Source organism: Mercenaria mercenaria, unplaced genomic scaffold (assembly GCF_021730395.1).
Source record: "Mercenaria mercenaria strain notata unplaced genomic scaffold, MADL_Memer_1 contig_3918, whole genome shotgun sequence".
NCBI lineage: Eukaryota > Metazoa > Mollusca > Bivalvia > Venerida > Veneridae > Mercenaria > Mercenaria mercenaria.
The window spans coordinates 43,953-62,990 of NW_026462105.1; the positions used below are offsets into that span (position 1 = coordinate 43,953).

General features: G+C 33.9%; 1 protein-coding gene across 1 annotated transcript; it reads left to right on the top strand.

The window, feature by feature from the left end:
• Positions 1–15,361: 15,361 nt before the first annotated feature.
• Positions 15,362–18,662, top strand: LOC128553522 (uncharacterized). The gene is made up of 3 exons (XM_053534705.1): positions 15,362–15,497; positions 16,594–16,711; positions 17,607–18,662. Exons 1-3 carry the CDS (start codon positions 15,364–15,366, stop codon positions 17,874–17,876), a joined length of 522 nt encoding a protein of 173 aa, XP_053390680.1. The 5' UTR covers positions 15,362–15,363; the 3' UTR covers positions 17,877–18,662.
• Positions 18,663–19,038: the final 376 nt, after the last annotated feature.

Below are 19,038 nucleotides of genomic sequence, written 5' to 3' on the forward strand. Positions count from 1 at the left end.
GAATAAACTGTTTAGTAAGCATTAAACAAAAGGTCAAACATCATATAAGATTAATAGAATATTAGAGTATTAAGATACAGTAAGATAGCTGTTTGTTATTAAGTAAGAATAAGTGGGCTATTGCGACATGTCCAGAAGTTCTTACAAAAATCTGTATTTTTGTATTTGTTGTAAAATATTTCATATTCGAATGTATTTGCACAATAAAATCAGCCAGTTCACGTTACTTCAATCTCTTAAAAATCACAGTCACATTCTCAAAAAGAGTGCAAAGTAATTTCCAAAATAATGAGTTTTTAACTTTTTGAAAACATCAATTGTGTCTGAGTTCCTTATTTCGAGAGGCATTTCATTCCAGAGTTTAGGTCTAACAGTACCAAAACTTCTGTCGTTGAACGTTTTGCGCTTGTTGAAAGGAACAACGAAACACTCAGTAACGGAATTTGAAGAACGCAAGTTCCTTGTCTGTTTGTTTTATGAGAAGTTAAGAAAGATATTCTGGAGTTTCCAACTGAACAGTTATACATGTAGGTGAGCATTTTGAATGTGATTCTGGCTTTGATTGGTAGCCAGTGAAGATCAAACAGCGCTTGCTTGGAACTGTCATATTTTCTTCGATTTAGGACAAGTTTTGCACACATGTTCTGAATTTGTTGCATTTTGTCTTTGCTTTGAGCAGTACCATACAGAATTACATCTACAATAATCTAAATGGGATATCACCAATGACAGCACAAGGGTTTCGGTAGCCTCTTTGTTAAGATATTTCCGGATACAGTTTATTCTGAAGTAGTTGAGCATTGCTGTTCCACACTTTCGTTTTACATGCTCTTTTAGATTCAAGTTTCCATCCAGGTATGCACCTAGATATCGAATAAAGCTCACTAATTTCACTTCATCACTTTAACAGAGACAAGCATATTAGAATATTGAATACGTTTAATATGAAAGGGATTAAAGAACAAAAAAAATTGTTCCTGTAAATTAAGGAAATCATATGCTTACTCATAAACATAATAATAGTTGGGTAAATCTAAGATAATAATAATAAGAATGTTTGGAGTTTTTGGAAATGGGACAAATATGCTCTTCTCAGTCACATATCACATCACCATTCCTTCTGATGTTAATGTGAACACATAAACTTAAATTTCCAATATTAGTTAATCTATATGTTTGGGACAATAAATTGGTGGCTCTTTACCATGGACAACATTTTGCGCATCCCCTTTCAACATGGAGCTATCAATGCTGTACAGTATGTCCAAAACAAGTGCGCAAACCTGTTCATTTTATTTCTCCTTTTCATAATCATTTATTTTGAATATCTGCTTTATGTGAATAAAGTTTTAATTTTCCTCATAGACTCTGTTAAGAAAACTTGCTTGCATTCAAATGATTAAAATCAGTTCAGCAAACATTGAAGTTCTTGACATATATTTTTTGTATGCTGCATTTCTTGGTATATCTTTAACTTTTGATCAGGGTTGGTTTTATATAAGGAATCATTTAGTAAAAACTCTTTTAATATTTATTACATGATATGCTTTACTTCTTTCAGTGTGTTTAGGTGAAACTTGATGGTGTACCTAGGAAGACGGACCTCGGCTGGCACGCAAGTAACCTGGCAACTACTACCTAAGGCATGGACACAGATAATCGACTTACAGGTATTGTCCATGTGCAGTCACATGGAGAAAAGAACACTGGGGCAAATTCAAAACTATAAACAAAACACACACACACAAAAAAAAAATACACATTTAATTAGTCTTCAACTTTTTAGATTCCAGAAATTCAAATGGGTGAATTATTTCATTGGGCTAATTCAAAACTCATAAACACAAAATAGTTACATTTAATTAGTCTTCAACTTTTTGAAATTCAAATGGGTGAATTATTGCATCAATTTTCTAGAATAAACTTTGCAATTTTTGGGGGGAAAGTGTCTCTTTTCTAATGCTACCTGATTTCAAGTTTGTCTAAAATTGCTTGTTTTAGACTACATTGTACTTCTATATGGCTCTTATTAAAATTATCAGTATTAATAAAAAACTTGATAAAAATATAAAAAAAAATTTGATGTAAAAATATTAACTAGAACAGCGACAAACTTGAAATCTGGAGGTCCCAAGTCCTCAAAAAAGCAGAGGGAAAAAGAGTTGCTACCTTGAACATCTGTTCCACAGTATTTACCTATACAACTTGTACAGTTTTCAAAACTTTTAGAAAATAATGAATTTCTGAATTAATCTGATTTATTCTAGGCAATATTTATCTATACAATACTAATGCTTGTGGTCTCAGAAAGATTTTGTAGCAAAGCATTATTTGCACAGTAAACATTTGAAATAAAACAGTTGTTTCTAGTTCAAAAGTTTGAAATTTTTCAGTTTGTACAGCTCTTGTTGTTGTCTTTGTCACAAAAAGTTTGCATGTAAGCTGGTGTAACAAAATCAATTTTGCCAAATGCTTTCAAACTTTAGATGCATCCAGACTTGGCCTCATAGCACCAATTACATAATTCCAACATTTCTTTTTCATCAAAATTGTGCACATTTTCAAACGTTAAAGTGACATTTTGTGAAAGCTTTGCATGTAAGACAGAAGAGCTTCCAATAGACCAGCAGGATTCCCGCTGTCACATACAAGGTCCCAAGAGTTCAGCATCACTCCTGTTGCAGCTGGTAACCAAGCTGAAATGTCACTCACCTACAGCTGGTAACCAAGCTGAATATGTCACTCACCTACAGCTGGTAACCAAGCTGAATATGTCACTCACAGCTGGTAACCAAGCCGAATATGTCACTCACCTACAGCTGGTAACCAAGCCGAATATGCCACTCACCTACAGCTGGTAACCAAGCTGAATATGCCACTCGCCTACAGCTGGTAACCAAGCTGAATATGCCACTCGCCTACAGCTGGTAACCAAGCTGAATATGCCACTCGCCTACAGCTGGTAACCAAGCTGAATATGTCACTCACCTACAGCTGGTAACCAAGCAGCTGGTAACCAAGCTGAATATGTCACTCACCTACAGCTGGTAACCAAGCTGAATATGTCGCTCACCTACAAGTTCATGTTCTCTTCAACTAGTAACTACTAATTTAAATATTTCAAAACATAGTTTTCAGCTCATCTGATTTTTTGAAGAAAAAAAAAGATGAGTTATTGTCACCCTTGGTCGGTGACGGCCTTGTCGTTGGCGTTGCCTGGTTAAGTTTTATGTTTAGGTAAGCTTTTCTCCTAAACTAGCAAAGTTATTGCTTTAAAACTTGCAACACTTGTTCACCATCAAAAGCTGACTCTGTACAGCAAGAAACATAACACCATCTTGATTTTTGCAAGAATTATGGCCCCTTTTTGACTTAGAAAATCAGATTTCTTGGTTAAGTTTTGTGTTACAGATAGGTCAGCTTTTCTCCTAAACTATCTAAGCTATTGCTTTAAAACTTGCAACACTTATTCTCTATCAAATGCTGACTCTATACAGCATGAAACATTACTCCATCCTGCTTTTTGCAAGAATTATGGCCTCTTTTAGACTTAGAACATCAGATTTCTTGGTGAAGTTTTGTGTTAAGGTAATTTTTTTCTTCTTCATTGTCTATGCTATTGCATTAGAACTTGCAGCAGTTATTCGCTATTAAAAGCTGACTGCACAAGAAGTACTGTAACTCTACATTTCAAAATTACAAAATCATGGATAGGACAATATTTCTATTATACAGAGACAAAAAAAATTCAGATGAGCGTCTGCACCCGCAAGGTGGTGCTCTTGTCGATTTCTTATCTAATATGGTAAAATGACAATGACAAATTTTATTTGCTCTAAGGCCACCGGCCCATGCAAAACATATACAACAAATATTTTCAAATTGCATAGCATGTGCATTGTAGATCATGCTGACAAACATGTACTACCGGTATATAATATTCAGCTACAACATTATGTCAATTTAATATAATGATAATAAATGGCTTCTTCCTACTTATGTAATTCTTGCAACTCTTGTAATCCATTTTTTCTTTTCTTAAAAGCGTAGAAGAAATATACCGCTACTGACTTAGATGTTTCTCAGTTTCTGACAGACATAAGAACATTAGATTTATTTATAGTTGGCGGTGATATATATATTTTGGTATATGTAGCTTGCATAGTTCGGAATAAAATTCTAAAAGTACTAAAAAAAGCCCTCACACCTAAATACGAAATGTACATAGTTCAACTTTAAACTGTTTGTCATCTAGACCCCCTTTTGAACTTAAAACTCTTTTGATGTTTTAACATTTTGGGTAAAATGTTCCTGCTTCTAGAACAATATTTCAAATAGTCGAGCATTGGCTGTCTTTTGGACAGCTGTTGTTCATAATGGGAGTCTTTTAGAAAATCACAACTTTCATAACATTTTCGCAAAAAGAATTTTTTCTACAATGTAGATTTTAACCTACTGACCTACTTTTTTTAATATTTTAGCATTAGTTTGCCATTTGAAACATGGCTGATATTATTCGGGTGAGCAATTCAGGGTCATCATGACCCACTTGTAATGTAAAAATTAGTGAAAACCTTATGTGTTTCCAAAACAATACTGTCAGTTATAAGTTTCAAAGCTTTCTTAACAAATAAGAAAAATCAACAACAACACGTGTAGCGTTTGTTCATAGATAATTATTAACTTCCAACGTTTCGGCGTTAAGCCTTCCTCAGGGAAGAATAACAATAAAAACAACGGACGTGACGTCGTTAAACAACGTCGCGTAAAAAGGCGGTAAAATGTATACAAAGTTTAGATCTACATTATTTACAATGTTAAATAAATTTAAAATAACGTTCCTTTAAACGGATTTAACAAACATACCGAGTAAATTGTCGGATAGTGTTTATACAAAATTTCCTATACTTATGTATATAAAAAACAGAAATAGGAAAAAACAACGATATACTCGGCATTACATATCTATATATGTAGATCAATACAATTAGTTAATTGGTCAATTAATATCAAATAAAACTTTAGAATTTAAACCATCTGGATAGAGCGTTTTCAGTTTATGTATCCACACTGTTTCTTTGCAGAGACGATCAATGTCATTTCTTACAACATCAATAGGCATAAAAGAAAAGTCCTTTAAGCAATGATCTCGTAAATTGAAATGTGATGCAACCATTGAGGAAAAAGTAGGGTCAGTAAAACTATTAATATCAAATCGGTGACTGTTCATGCGTTTTGATACAGGTTGCTTAGTTTGTCCCACATACTGTTTGTCACATTTTTTGCAAATATTCAAATAAATTACACAGTTACTTTTACAGTTTACGTTATGATGTAAACTGTATGCTTGACCAGTCATTTGACTGGTAAATTCTGAACCTGTTTCGATATTGGTACAATGCGAACATCGGCTACCATTACATCTCTGTGAGAGATAAAGTTTATCACTTTGCTTATTGAACTCTGAACTTATCAAATAGTCTTGTAAATTTTTCGGACGTCTATAGGCAACAACAGGTTTACAGTTCTCATAAACGGATTTAGTTGTAAAGCTTTTTGATAGGTTCAAAATACTCCAGTATTTATTAATAGTGTTACCAATACGTGGAAGTGCTGGATCATACACAATAGTAAAAGGAATTACACTATTTTTGTCCCCAACTTGAGTCTATAAAGCTTCTTGCTGAGACATATTGACTACTTTTTGGAAGACACGGTCTAACACATCATGTGGGTAACCTCTGTCAACGAAGAATTCACGAAGCTGTGATAATGAATGTTTGAACTTGTCATCATCTGATATTATACGTCTATAGCGTTTTGCTTGACTATACGGAATACCGTTCTTACATTGTTTGGGATGACATGATGTATAGTCCAAGTACTGGTGGTTATTTGTTTCTTTCACATATATGTTAGTTTCGACACATAAATTCTCTCCCTTGGATATATTTACATCTAGAAACGAGAGCGAATCTTGTGAAATAGTATGCGTAAACTTTATGTCAAGATGAAAACTGTTTAACTCTCTGATGAAAAGTTCTAGTTCTTCCAAGGAATGATCCCACACCATAAAAATATCATCCAGGAAACGCAGCCAGTGTCGGTTGTAAATCTTTTTTTTTTTTTTTTTTTTTTTTTAAAGCTTTCTTAAGAAATATAGCAAAAATTTCCTAATACTTTCTTTTAGCTCACCTGAACAATGCTTAGGTGAGTTTTTGTGATCGCTCGATGTCCGGCGTCTGTCTGTCTGTCTGTCTGTCTGTCGTCTGCCAACATTTAGCTTGTGTATGCAATAGAGGCTGTATTTTTTAAACTGATCTTTATGAAATTTAGTCAGAATGATTACCTTGATAAAATTTAGGCCGAGTTTGAAAATTGGTTATCTGGGGTCAAAAACTAGGTCACTAGGTCAGATCAAAGAAAAACATTGTGTATGCAATAGAGGCTTATTTTTCAATTAGTCTTCATGAATTTTGGTCAGAATGATTACCTTGATGAAATCTAGATTGAGTTTGAAAATAAGTCATCTGGGGTCAAAAACTAGGTCACTAGGTCAAATCAAGGAAAAACCTTGTGTATGCGATAGAGGCTGTATTTTTCAATTAGTCTTCATGAATTTTGGTCAGAATGATTGCCTTAATAAAATCTAGGCTGAGTTTGAAAATGGGTCATCTGGGGTCAAAAACTAAGTCACTAGGTCAGATCAAAGAAAAACCTTGTGTATGTGATAGAGGGTGTATTTTTCAATTAATCTTCATGAGTTTTAGTCAGAATTAATGCCTTGATGAAATTTATTTTAAGTTCGAATATGGGTCATCTGGGGTCAAAAAGTAGATCACTAGGTCAAATCAAAGGAAAACCTTGTGTATGCGATAAAGGCTGTATTTTTCAATTGATCTTCATGAAATTAAGTCAGAATAATAATCTTGATAAAATCTAGGATTAGTTTGAAAATGGGTTATCTGGGGTCAAAAAGTAGGTCACTAGGTCAAATCAAAGAAAAACCTTGTGTATGCGATAGAGGCTGTATTTTTCAATTGATCTTCATGCAATTAAGTTAGAATGATTTTCTTGAGGAAATATAGATATTATTGGAATATGGGTCATCTGGGGTCAAAAAGTAGGTCACTAGGTTAAATCAAAGAAAAACCTCGTGTATGCGATAGAGGCTGTATTTTTCAACTGATCTTCATGAAATGTTGCCAGAATGATAGCCTTGATGAAATCTAGGTCAAATTCAAATATGGTCATCTTGGTTCAAAATCTAGGTCACTAGATCAAATCAAGGAAAATCCTTGTGTATGCAATAGGGGCAGCATTTTACGCTGGATTTTCATAAAATTTGATCAGATTGGTTGCCTTGATTAAATCTAGATCAAGTTCGAATATGGGTAGTCTAGGGTCTAAAACTAAGTCACTAGGTCAAATTAAAGAAAATACTTGTTTATACTCATGATTTTTGCTCCAATTTTAATGATAATTGATCAGAATATTTATTTCCATGAAATCACTAGGTCAAACATGTTTACATTGTTATTGTGTGTTTCTCAGGTGAGCGACCTAGGGCCATATTGGCCCTCTTGTTTTTCTTTTTTCTGTCGTCCTACAATCAGGAGACCAGTGCCTTTAAGGTTTAAAATAATTATGGTAAATAAAATGGCCGAGTATTCCCATTCTATCCGTAAATATTGATCCCTACTGGGTTGAGAGTACGAAACTTGTAGATCCCAGAGTGTTACCTGTTACATCTTATATTTTTGTGTTATTTGCTGTCTCTGGGTCATTATGCATGATTTCAATGATTTTGATTAGATATACTTATGCTGCATGTTTAGTGTGTAGTCTTTAATGACTTGACACTTTACATATATACTTAGGATCTATGTTGCTTCTTTTTAAAGCTGCATACATATATTGGATATGTCTAAGGTTACCTCATCTTTTGAGTTGTTTCGCTTCCACTCTCTGTTCTGGGGCACTGTATTGTTAGTGCCCACGGTAACTGTCGTGCTGGCATAGCGTAAACTAAAAACAGATCACTGCACCAGTGGCACTGTTCTGAAAATCTAAAACTAGATTTAATCCGGCACCACCTAAAAATAGATCACTACCAGCACCACAGCATTGCTAAAAATAGAAACCGGCACCAGGAGTATCACAGAAAGCCATGTAAAAGCCAAACCGGCCTTATACCGGCTCCGGCACCGGCTCCGGCACCGGCACCAACCAGCCCCAGAGAGTATATAAGCAGAATGCAGCGTCACACTGCACATAATGCAAACCAAACTTGCCTAGTCATTATGGTCAAGTCCTCTGAAGAAGTTCACAACTGCTGCACGAAACTGGTCAGGGAAGATATCTAATCAACAAGGAAGCATGTCCCCCATGGCTCACACCCAGCCACAATATACTTAAAATAATCATGGTTTTATATGTATTGCAGTAGAAATATATTGGTGAGGTAAACCATAGACATTAATTACTTATTTAATGAAGAGGAAATTAAAAAATTTAATGGGGAAAATAGAGGAAACTATGTAGACTTGAAAAAATTATTTAATTTTATCCATAAGACTTATTTATTTCTTGTCTGAAATTACCTACATTTGAAATATTACACCCAATTTTTTCAAACCTCAGAAAGTACAAATGTAATTCCGAAAAATGACAAAATTGAGCAAGACTTCTGTTTTGGAACATGCCTTAGTCCTGTCTAAAAATATCTTATTTCTCAGTTACCACATATTTTCAAAGAATCACAAGAGGACTGGGATATAGCAACTGGATTTAGCAAAGACTGGTGAAAAAGTTCCACTGGCTATGAACTAAGTCTACAGACATATTTGCATTTAGGTTAGTAGCTCATTTTTAGCTCCACTATTTGCAGAATGGGGGGGGGGGGGGGGGCTATACTACTCGTGCCGGCGTCAGCGTGACCCTTCTTCAGTTCTTAAGTTGGTTAAAGTTTTTCGGCAACCTTTGTTTTTCTGTCATATCTTTGTTACTATTGCCTATATCTTACTGTATCTTCACATAAACATTGTCCAGTATACAAACAATGTATATGTAGGGGCTGAGCCCATTATACCCATGGTCAAGGTCAACAAGCTGTTATACTTTGAATTACTTTCATGTTAAATTGTTTCGAAAGCTTGGTTTACAGACATAACTTTGGTACTTCAAAAGATAATGACTTGAAATTAAAAGTATTTGTTTATAATCATCTGCATGTGTGGCTACATACCCCATAACTCTAATTGTGTTTTTGACAGAATTATGCCCCTTTTGTACTTAAACTTTTTTGCAATCTTCGCTTTCTGGATGCTACTTTAATGCAATATAAGATAAAGACTTGAAACTTAAAATGTGTCATCATCTGCATGTGTGGTAACAATCCCCATAACTCTTGATTTGTGTTTTTGACCAAATTATGCCCCTTTTATACTTAAATTTTTACAGACTTCGTTTTCTGGACATAACTTTGGTACTATATAAGATAATGACTTGAAACTCAAAATATATCTTTATCATCATCATCATCTGCATGTGTGGTAACAATCGTAATAACTCAGATTTGTGTTGATGGAATTATGCCTCGTGGTGTATCTTCCTTTTTAAAGTAGAGGTCTCTTATTCAGACATATATTCATTTTACTGTCAAATCCCCGAATAGTGGAGCGCGCTGTCTTACGGACAGCTCTTGTTTACAAAATTATGCCCCTTTTTCGACTTAGAAATTTTTGGTTGAGATTTTGTATGTAAGCTAGTATCTCAGTACCCACTGATGGGAATGGATTGAAACATCACACACTTGTTCACTGTCATGATCTGACATGCACTGTGTAGGTCTCATAACTCTCCTTTTTTTTAAAAAAAATTATGCCCCTTTTTCTGACTTAGCAATTGTTTGTTAAGTTTTTAGGTTGAAACCACGAAGTGGTTGAGACCTATAATTACCGTATTCCAGAGCCTGCAAAAATATCAGACTAACCATTTTCACTGAATGACAGATTAATCCGCTGTAAGGTTTTTGCCCATTTTTTCGGGCTAATCGACAGATATTCTTATTGATATAAACTGTTTTCTGAACATTGTACTACAGTCGGTTGATAATTTCATAGATATGTAAATACAATAAGGTTAAAGAATGCGTCATTTCGTATTAAAATTATGTTTTTAAGTCTGTTGATCCATCGAGCATGGCTAAGTTGAAAAGCGAAAGTGTGTTCCTTTAAAACACTTCAGAAAAAACCCAGACGTGACCGAAGCGCACGAAAATATGCTGTGAAAAAATAGTTCAAAATGTATAATAAAGATTTCTCTAGTTTAGCCTTAATACATAATGCACTCGTCAGTAATAAAACAGCATATGATCTGAATCATTTTTAGCTTGACTATTCATAGAATAGTAGAGCTATTGGACTCACCCATGCGTCTGCGTCGGCGTCAGCGTCCCGATTTGGTTAAGTTTTTGTATGTAAGCTGGTATCTCAGCAACCACTTGTGGGAATGGATTGAAACTTCACACACTTATTCACTGTGATAAACTGACTTACATTGCACAGGTTCCATAACTCTATTTTGCTTTTTTACAAAATTATGCCCCTTTTTTGACTTAGAAATTTTTGGTTAAGGTTCTGTATGTAAGCTGGTATCTCAGTAACCACTTGTGGGAATGGATTGAACCTTCACACACTTATTAACTGTGATAAACTGACTTACACTGCACAGGTGCCATAACTCTGTTTTGCTTTTTTACAAAATTATGACCCTTTTGCGACTTAGAAATTTTTGGTTAAGGTTTTGTATGTAAGCTGGTATCTCAGTACTCACTAATGGGAATGGATTGAAACTTCACACACTTGTTCACTGTCATGATATGACATGCACAAAGTAGGTCCCATAACTCTATTTTGCTTTTTTACAAATTATGCCCCTTTTTCAACATAGAACTTTTTGGTTAAGTTTTTGTATGTAAGCTGGTATCTCAGTATCCACTAATGGGAAAGGATTGAAACTTCACACACTTGTTCACTGTCATGATATGACATGCAGTGCAAAGGGTCAATAACTCAACTTTGCATTTTACAAAATTATGCCCCTTTTTCAACTTAGGAGTTTTTGGTTAAATTCTTATATGTAAGCTGGTATCTCAGTACCCACTTATGGGAATGGATTGAAACTTCACACACTTGTCCACTGTCATGAGCTGATAAGCACTATGCAGGTTCCATAACCCTATTTTGCTTTTTTTTTTACTAAATTATGCCCCTTTTTCGCCTTTTTTATTCATTCAATCAAAAAGGCTGTTGAATAGTCGAGCGTTGCTGTCCTCCAACAGCTCTTGTTATTAGTTGTACAGGATATAGATCTGCATGCGATTCTTTCTAACTGTCCTGATTCGAATGACAAGGGAGATCACTGTGTAGGAGTAAGCTAAATGATAAACTGCTTTATTTCATTTAAAAATAGATATGCTTTCTGAATTACTTCCCTTTATTCTTATTTGATCCTTATTTTTGTACAGCTTTTATAATGACCGATTCATGTTATTTAGTATTTAACATTTTATTTTAAGTTTTAATATCTTTGTAAGATTTATGTAAAATTGAGTCAAAATATTTGTTTAAGATTTCCTTTTTATAAATAATTATAACTGTAGTATATTAATTGCTATAATAGTCCACTTTAGCAGGGAAAGCTACACATTAAAAGTTAAGCAAATGGACATTGAATTTGTAATGTGAGATTCGTCAGCACCATAATATCCATCAGTGCACATGCGCACAATATTGTTAACTTCCAGTGTGAAAAGTTTAAGACAGGGCTCTGAAATTTGGGGTGTTTTCAGCGAATTAGGTAACATGGAAGTGTGTTGTAAAGAGATAGCATTAGCAATTCAGAGGCGAATCAATTACTGACCGATTACTGATTGTTTTCACTGCTGACATGAAAAAACTAGTACATATTTCTTTAAAAGAGCATCTCAGTGACGTGCTGTTGATGTTTGTATACATTTGAGATGACAAGTAGATTCTAATTACAGGCCCAGATTTATCCATTTGATAAACTTTTAAAATGTAAAAAATGACAACATTTGAGCCAAACTTTCACTTTTTCCAAGTCGAAAACTCGAAGGTTTTTGATGTTCTGAAGGTAGAAATAGGCATGTAGGAAAGATAACTCCTGCAAACACTTGATTCATCATTCATGTGTCCACAAAAAAACTGGAATGCTTGTTCCACTTTTAAATCAGCTTTATTGTGTTGCATGTAGGGTATCTTAAATACTGTATGATTATTAAGATAGGAAATTTTGCAGATTGGAAAATATACACTTTATTCAAAGTGAAAGTATTTCCTGTATTTTACTAAAATTCCATTTTTCTTTTTTTATCGAATGACTGTAATCTCTATAAAGAAACTAGGAAAAATCTTCCTTTTAATAGACAAATACATGTAGCTGAAAAATTGCAAGAAGCTACAAAACCTGAAAAATGTGTGCATGTCAAAATCTAGGATCAATATGACTTTAAAAGTTTCATTAATATCTGTTAAATCTTTATCACTAAAAGGTCTTTATGGTCAAAATAACAGTTGATTTGTCATTCATACATTTACAAATGTCCAATAACATTATTTTCATCTTGTAATCAAAACTAACAAAAAATGGTGGTTATTACCAATAGTCTAATTATTAAGTTATTCCCCTTTGTTACAAATACGCCACTTGTGTTACAGTTTTGTTGTTTGGTTACCAGAGTACTATAATGTGATTTAATTTACCAAAAGGTTCTTTCTAGCGCATATTAGATATTCTTTTTAGCTCACCTGTCACATAGTGACAAGGTGAGCTTTTGTGATCACCCTTCGTCCGTCCGTCCGTGCGTCCGTCAACAATTTCTTGTCTGCACGATAGTGGTTTCATTTATGATTTGGTTTTTACCAAACTTGCACACAACTTGTATCACCATAACCGGTTGTTTTTTTCCCCGGGGAAAAAACTGACTGGGGAAAAATCTGACCGTTACACCAGAAACAAAGAATTTTTTTTTAGGCCATATCAGAGTTCATAGATATAAAATTATAAAAAGACTAGCTTTAGCATAATAGATGGATGAACAAAATAAGTACTATATAAAATCTGATTTATAGTTTATATTATCTAGTGTAAGGGAGTTACAAGTACACTGCATGGGGAGTCTAACACTTTCCCTGCTAAATTTCAATAATGGACTTGTCCGTCTTCCAATTTGGACAGTACCATTAACTGTTAAAAGGGGTACTTACCAAAACATACTGACTGAATGGCAAACAATGCAGATGTTGATCAGACTTCAAGGGTGTGCTGGCTGAGGCCACATTTAAAAAAGTCTTTGTTTGCTGTCTCCGACCCTACTTTTTAAAGTTGGGTAGGTAGATAGGCAATTTAATTCTTTTTTTTTTTTTGATGGTGGGATTATACTTTTACCAGTAGATATATGATCATTTCTTACAGAATATTTCTTCTGTAAAAATAAGACAAATCTATATATGTTTCATAAAAGTAGCAATAACCACAGGAAAGATAACTCTTGCAAAGCCTTGTTTCAGGATTTCCAAAAAATGTGTCCACCAAAAAATGTGTTAAACCAAAACAAACGAGCAGAATCGGTATATTGCTCTTTGTTGGTTATTATGATGCTCGCATTTGTTTTGGAATAAATATATGAATATAACTTTTAAGATACCTCTTTTTTACACCCATTACTCATATTCAGTCAGTAAACATTTTAATTCGCAAATTTTAAAAAATATAAAAATCACTGTATTTGTACATTTGTGTATTTGTATATGTAATTTAACACTTGCCCATTTATTTCAGGTTGTGAATGCCTTTTTGGCCTTATTGAAAGTTGAAAAAAACAGAGGAGATAGGCAAGCTGGCAGCTATGATAATTGGTTGTTTCTAAAGGTAATGAATGTCTTTTTTAAAAGTATATTGCATTAATTGATAAATTGTGATTTAAGTTTCTGCTGTTACAGCTAGCTTGAACCTTGGCTGTAGTGCTGGCATTGGCACCTGATCATGATCATCTCAGTTTAAGTTTCTGTGGATTGTGTGTGGTTCAGTTTCTTTAAATAAAAAAAAATCAAATGAGCATCTGCACCCACATCGGGGTGCTCTTGTTTTCAAGTGTTTCAAACATCTATTTTTTTATACTGAGGGGAACTAATAAACAGTGCATTGCTGGTGTTTGTTATATGTAATGATTAGCAAACAATCTCTGTATCTTATCCTGTAATATATTGTTGTTTTAATCTGGAATGTAGGACGTTTTGGCCAGTGGACGTTTTGGCCCGGACATTTTGGCCTAGGATGTTTCGGCCAGGCATTTTTTGGGGGTAGGGCATTTTGGCCAAAAATAAATTGTGGTTACCTATCATGCAAAATTTAGTTTGGAGATTATTTTAAAGAATGTTATAGTATAAATGGTATTTTATTTTTAATTTTTATAATCTTTTTATATGTATACATATATATCTTCTTCTAAATACTACACTCCCTCATAATAATGAAGATTATGTGTATACATTGTATATGTGTGTGTGTATGTGAAAATATTTGTCATTTACAACAAACCAAGAGTTATTAAAATAAATTTTATTCACAGTTATTTTTCTTAACTATATACTATACATGTAACATAATTATGATAACATATTAATATCCAGATCATATTTTGCATAATATGGAAATAAATTTTTTTTTGGCCAAAACATCCTACTTCAAAAATTTTCTTGGCCAAAACATCCTAGGCAAAAAGATCCTAGGCCAAAATGTCCGTGGCCAAAACATCCGTCCTCCTTTAATCTGTATAGTATTGATACACTTTACCCTGCTAAATTTCTATAATGAACTTGTCCATCTTTCAATTTGGATAGTATCATTAACAGTTAAAAATACTTACTGAATGGCAAACAGTGCAGATCATGAGCACACTGCACATGTGTGCAGGCTGGTCATGATCTACACAGCCGCAAAAGCAGAATAAACTGTGCCCAGCATGATAAAATTTTAATCATTAAAAATAAGTAAGGTCATTGGGAAGAACAGGGATTGACTCTTGAAAATAGATATAAACAGTTCATGAGGACATGCTAGTTACATGTTTTATATAATAATGTAAATCAAATTAGTGAAGTCTTGAATGTACAGCAGACTAATACAATGGAATCAATTTCTTGGTCTTAGGGAGTTGCTTTTATCTGGTTTTCTTGTACTGATCACAATATTTATCAGTTACACATTTCAGCTGTAGTGATAATATTTATATAATATCTTATTTTTCCCCTCATTTCTTTTCAGATCACTTTCTGTATGTTCAGTTGCATTCTGCTGCCAATTTGTGATAATGGTCACTGGATCCTCATGGTTGTGTCTCTATCTGAAAGGATTGTAAGGGTGTATGATTCTCTCCGTGGAGACCATCAAAAATACTTCTGTCACTGGCTGTAAGTTAAAAATTCATATGTTGATTTTATAACTTGAAAGATGATTAGTTCACACATTTAGAGGTGGTCAGTCACATTTGCGCAATATTTTCCGACCTTTTTCAGTTTTTAGCTCGACTATTCAAAGAATAGTAGAGCTATTGGACTCACCCATGCGTCGGCATCGGCGTCCGCATCTGCGTCGGCATCCCGATTTGGTTAAGGTTTTGTATGTAAGCTGGTATCTCAGTAACCACTTGTGGGAATGGATTGAAACTTCACACACTTATTCACTGTGATAAACTGACCTACATTGCACAGGTTCCATAACTCTATTTTGCTTTTTTACAAAATTATGCCCCTTTTTCGACTTAGAAATTCTTAATTAAGGTTTTGTATGTAAGCTGGTATCTCAGTAACCACTTGTGGGAATGGATTGAAACTTCACACACTTATTCACTGTGATAAACTGACCTACATTGCACAGGTTCCATAACTCTATTTTGCTTTTTTACAAAATTATGCCCCTTTTTCGACTTAGAAATTCTTGGTTAAGGTTTTGTATGTAAGCTGGTATCTCAGTACCCACTACTGGGAATGGATTGAAACTTCACACACTTGTTCACTGTCATGATCTGACATGCACTGTATAGGTCCCAAAACTCTACTTTGCTTTTTTTTAAATTATGCCCCTTTTTCGACTTAGCAGTTTTTGGTTAAGTTTTTGTATATAAGCTTGTATTTCAGTATCCACTTATAGGAAAGGATTGAAACTTCACACACTTGTTCACTTTATGAGCTGATAAGCACTGTGAAGGTTCCATAATCCTTTTTTCCATTTTTACAAAATTATGCCCCTTTTTCGACTTTTGTATTCATTCAATTGACAAGGCTGTTGAATAGTCGAGCGTTGCTGTCCTCCGACAGCTCTTGTTTGAGATTCATATAGTAAATGTTTTATTTATTATTTTTTCAGATATTTGCAATAATATACTTGAGTATTAAAGTTTTAGACACAGCTTGTAAAGGATTCCCTGCTGGAAATATTTGTTGATACTTTCAGGAAATTAGCCATGCCTTGAGGATATTTTCATTTGTTTACTTTCTCTATCAACAGGTTCTTCATTTGTCTCCGAAACAAAGCTAGTGTGGAGAAGCTTGAAAACTGGCAGTTTGTCAGGGGTTGCTCTAGCAAACAAGAAGATGGTAACAACTGTGGCACTTTTGTCATAATGGTTAGTATGTAAATGATATTAGGATATTTCTTTTTGTGGGGATTATTGTGTGTACAGCTTTGTCTATGATGACAATTCAATAAATTATTAGCTTGTCTGATTTTGGGGAAAAAAATCTACATGGTAGTGTCATATTAAAATTCTTGTATAGGGTCCATCTTTCTCAAAACCTATAAAGAGCTGCAGCTCTGAAACATTGCTCAATCGTTTATCATCATAATGGACAATGTAGGCCGAGAACTGTAACTCTGATTCATTTTGTCGTTAATATGACCTTCTTAGAGTTTCTTGGTTAAAATTTTTGTTTAGGTCAAATTTCCTAAAAAAAAAAAAAATCTATAACAGCTACAGCTGCGTTAAACTTTGCACACTCTTATATCATCGTTAGCACAGTAAGAGCCATAAATTTATACTGCATTTTGTTAGAATTATGACCCTTTTCCATTTAGAAATCTGAATGATAGCTCTTTCCTTACATATTGTCCAGCATTTGCACATGAGAGATGGCTGTTACTTTGAAAGGTTAAATCAACAAATAAAGGTGCAGAAAATATCCATCACATTTACATATTTCAAACATTTACTGCATTTCATGCTTAGTGGATCCTTGAGAACTCCAAATAGCTTTAAAATCTCAGTTGTTCAACTTTATCTGCCATGTTTGATGGTGTGCAGGTTTGCTTGATGGAAGATAAGTTTTTCTGTGATATTTAGAGGGTGGTTTTTATATGGTTGAACATTGCACTAGCTATTATTGTTGCATATTGTGTCATACAGATGTAGAATGCCATGAAGGCATTGTTCCTTTTCTAGTTGAAATAAGTGCCAGTACACATCAAAACAAAGCTCGTGTTAAGCTTATGTCATTGACTTCAATATTTCTTTTTTCTTGCAGAATGCTGAGGCCATCATCAAAAACATACCAACTTTGGTTATGCGGCAAGCACATTGTGAAACATACAGAAAGTATGTAACAAAAAGACTTCTTATGGAAGGGAAGAGAAGAAATGAAGAAACATGTGACATTGTAGAATCTTGTAGTGGACCACATAAAAAGTGGATCCAGTGTGACTGTTGTGGAAAGTGGTTACACATGAAATGTGCTCAAGTGAAAAAAGTGGATCCCAGTTATGTGTGTGTGTTTTGTTGTGCCTTATACAAGTGATTCAGATTGAAACTATTCAAGTTCCAAATTGTATGTCAGTCAATAGGAATCTTCTGGACACATTCCTAGTATTCACTTGAATTAAAAGAGATTGTTTTCCATCATGAATTATAGTATATGTCATATCACCAACTGTGACCATGCATGCAACAATGGACTGGTGTTAAATGTTGTTTCAATTTAATTTTTAGCTTTACTTTTCTAAGTCATTTATTGGTAAGTGTTTTTGGTAAAGTCCAATGTACATGTATCTCTGTTATAACCAAAACTTTACGCGGTTATTTACTATTTATGTCTACACCAGGAGAAACAATCCTCACAACTCCAGTTTTAACATAGTTATGTTTCTTTTTAATGTTGAATTTTTGGGTTTAAGTTGTTTTTTTTGATAAAGTGCAATAGCTCTTTTACTATCAAAGCTGCTGACATGAAATTTAAAATTTGCAGTAGCTCTTTTACTATCAAAGCTGTTGACATGAAATTTAAAATTTTATTTACTATCAAAGTCTACAACAGAAAAAACAAACTCTATAACACTGATTTTAATCTTGGCAGAGTTATGCCCCCTTTAAACTTACAGTTTTTTTGGTCCAAGTTTTTGCAAAAGTCAAATATCTCTGTAACTATCAAAGCTTTTGACTTGAAACTTGATGTTATTTCAAAGTCTGCACCAGGAGAAACAATTTCGATAACTTTGATTGAATTTTGAGTTATGCCCCTTGTTAACTTAGAATTTTTGGTTAAAGTTTCAGAATTTTTTCTGGCAAAACTCTTATTCAGAGTCAAGCACTGAAAACTATCGAGAATAATAAAGTATTGAAGGAGCACTTTATTAAAAAGAGATGCAAATATTTTGATTGGAATCAAGTTCCATGAGGCTTTAAATGTTACATTAAAGACTGATAGAACAAATAGATGTTATACGTGTATATATTAACATGGTAAGGAAAGCAGTGCTTTCAGTACTGCACATAAACACATGTAGTTGTTTGTATATAGGAACCTCAAGGTTGAGCTTTTTTTTCGGCGACGCCGTCTAAATTCGTTTTCGTTATCTATGCCACGTGACTTCAGTTTGCAAATCGAACTACTTGATAACACATTATAGATAATTTATCAAAATGGAAGATTTATGCAACACTCTGCCTGATTGGACAAGAGT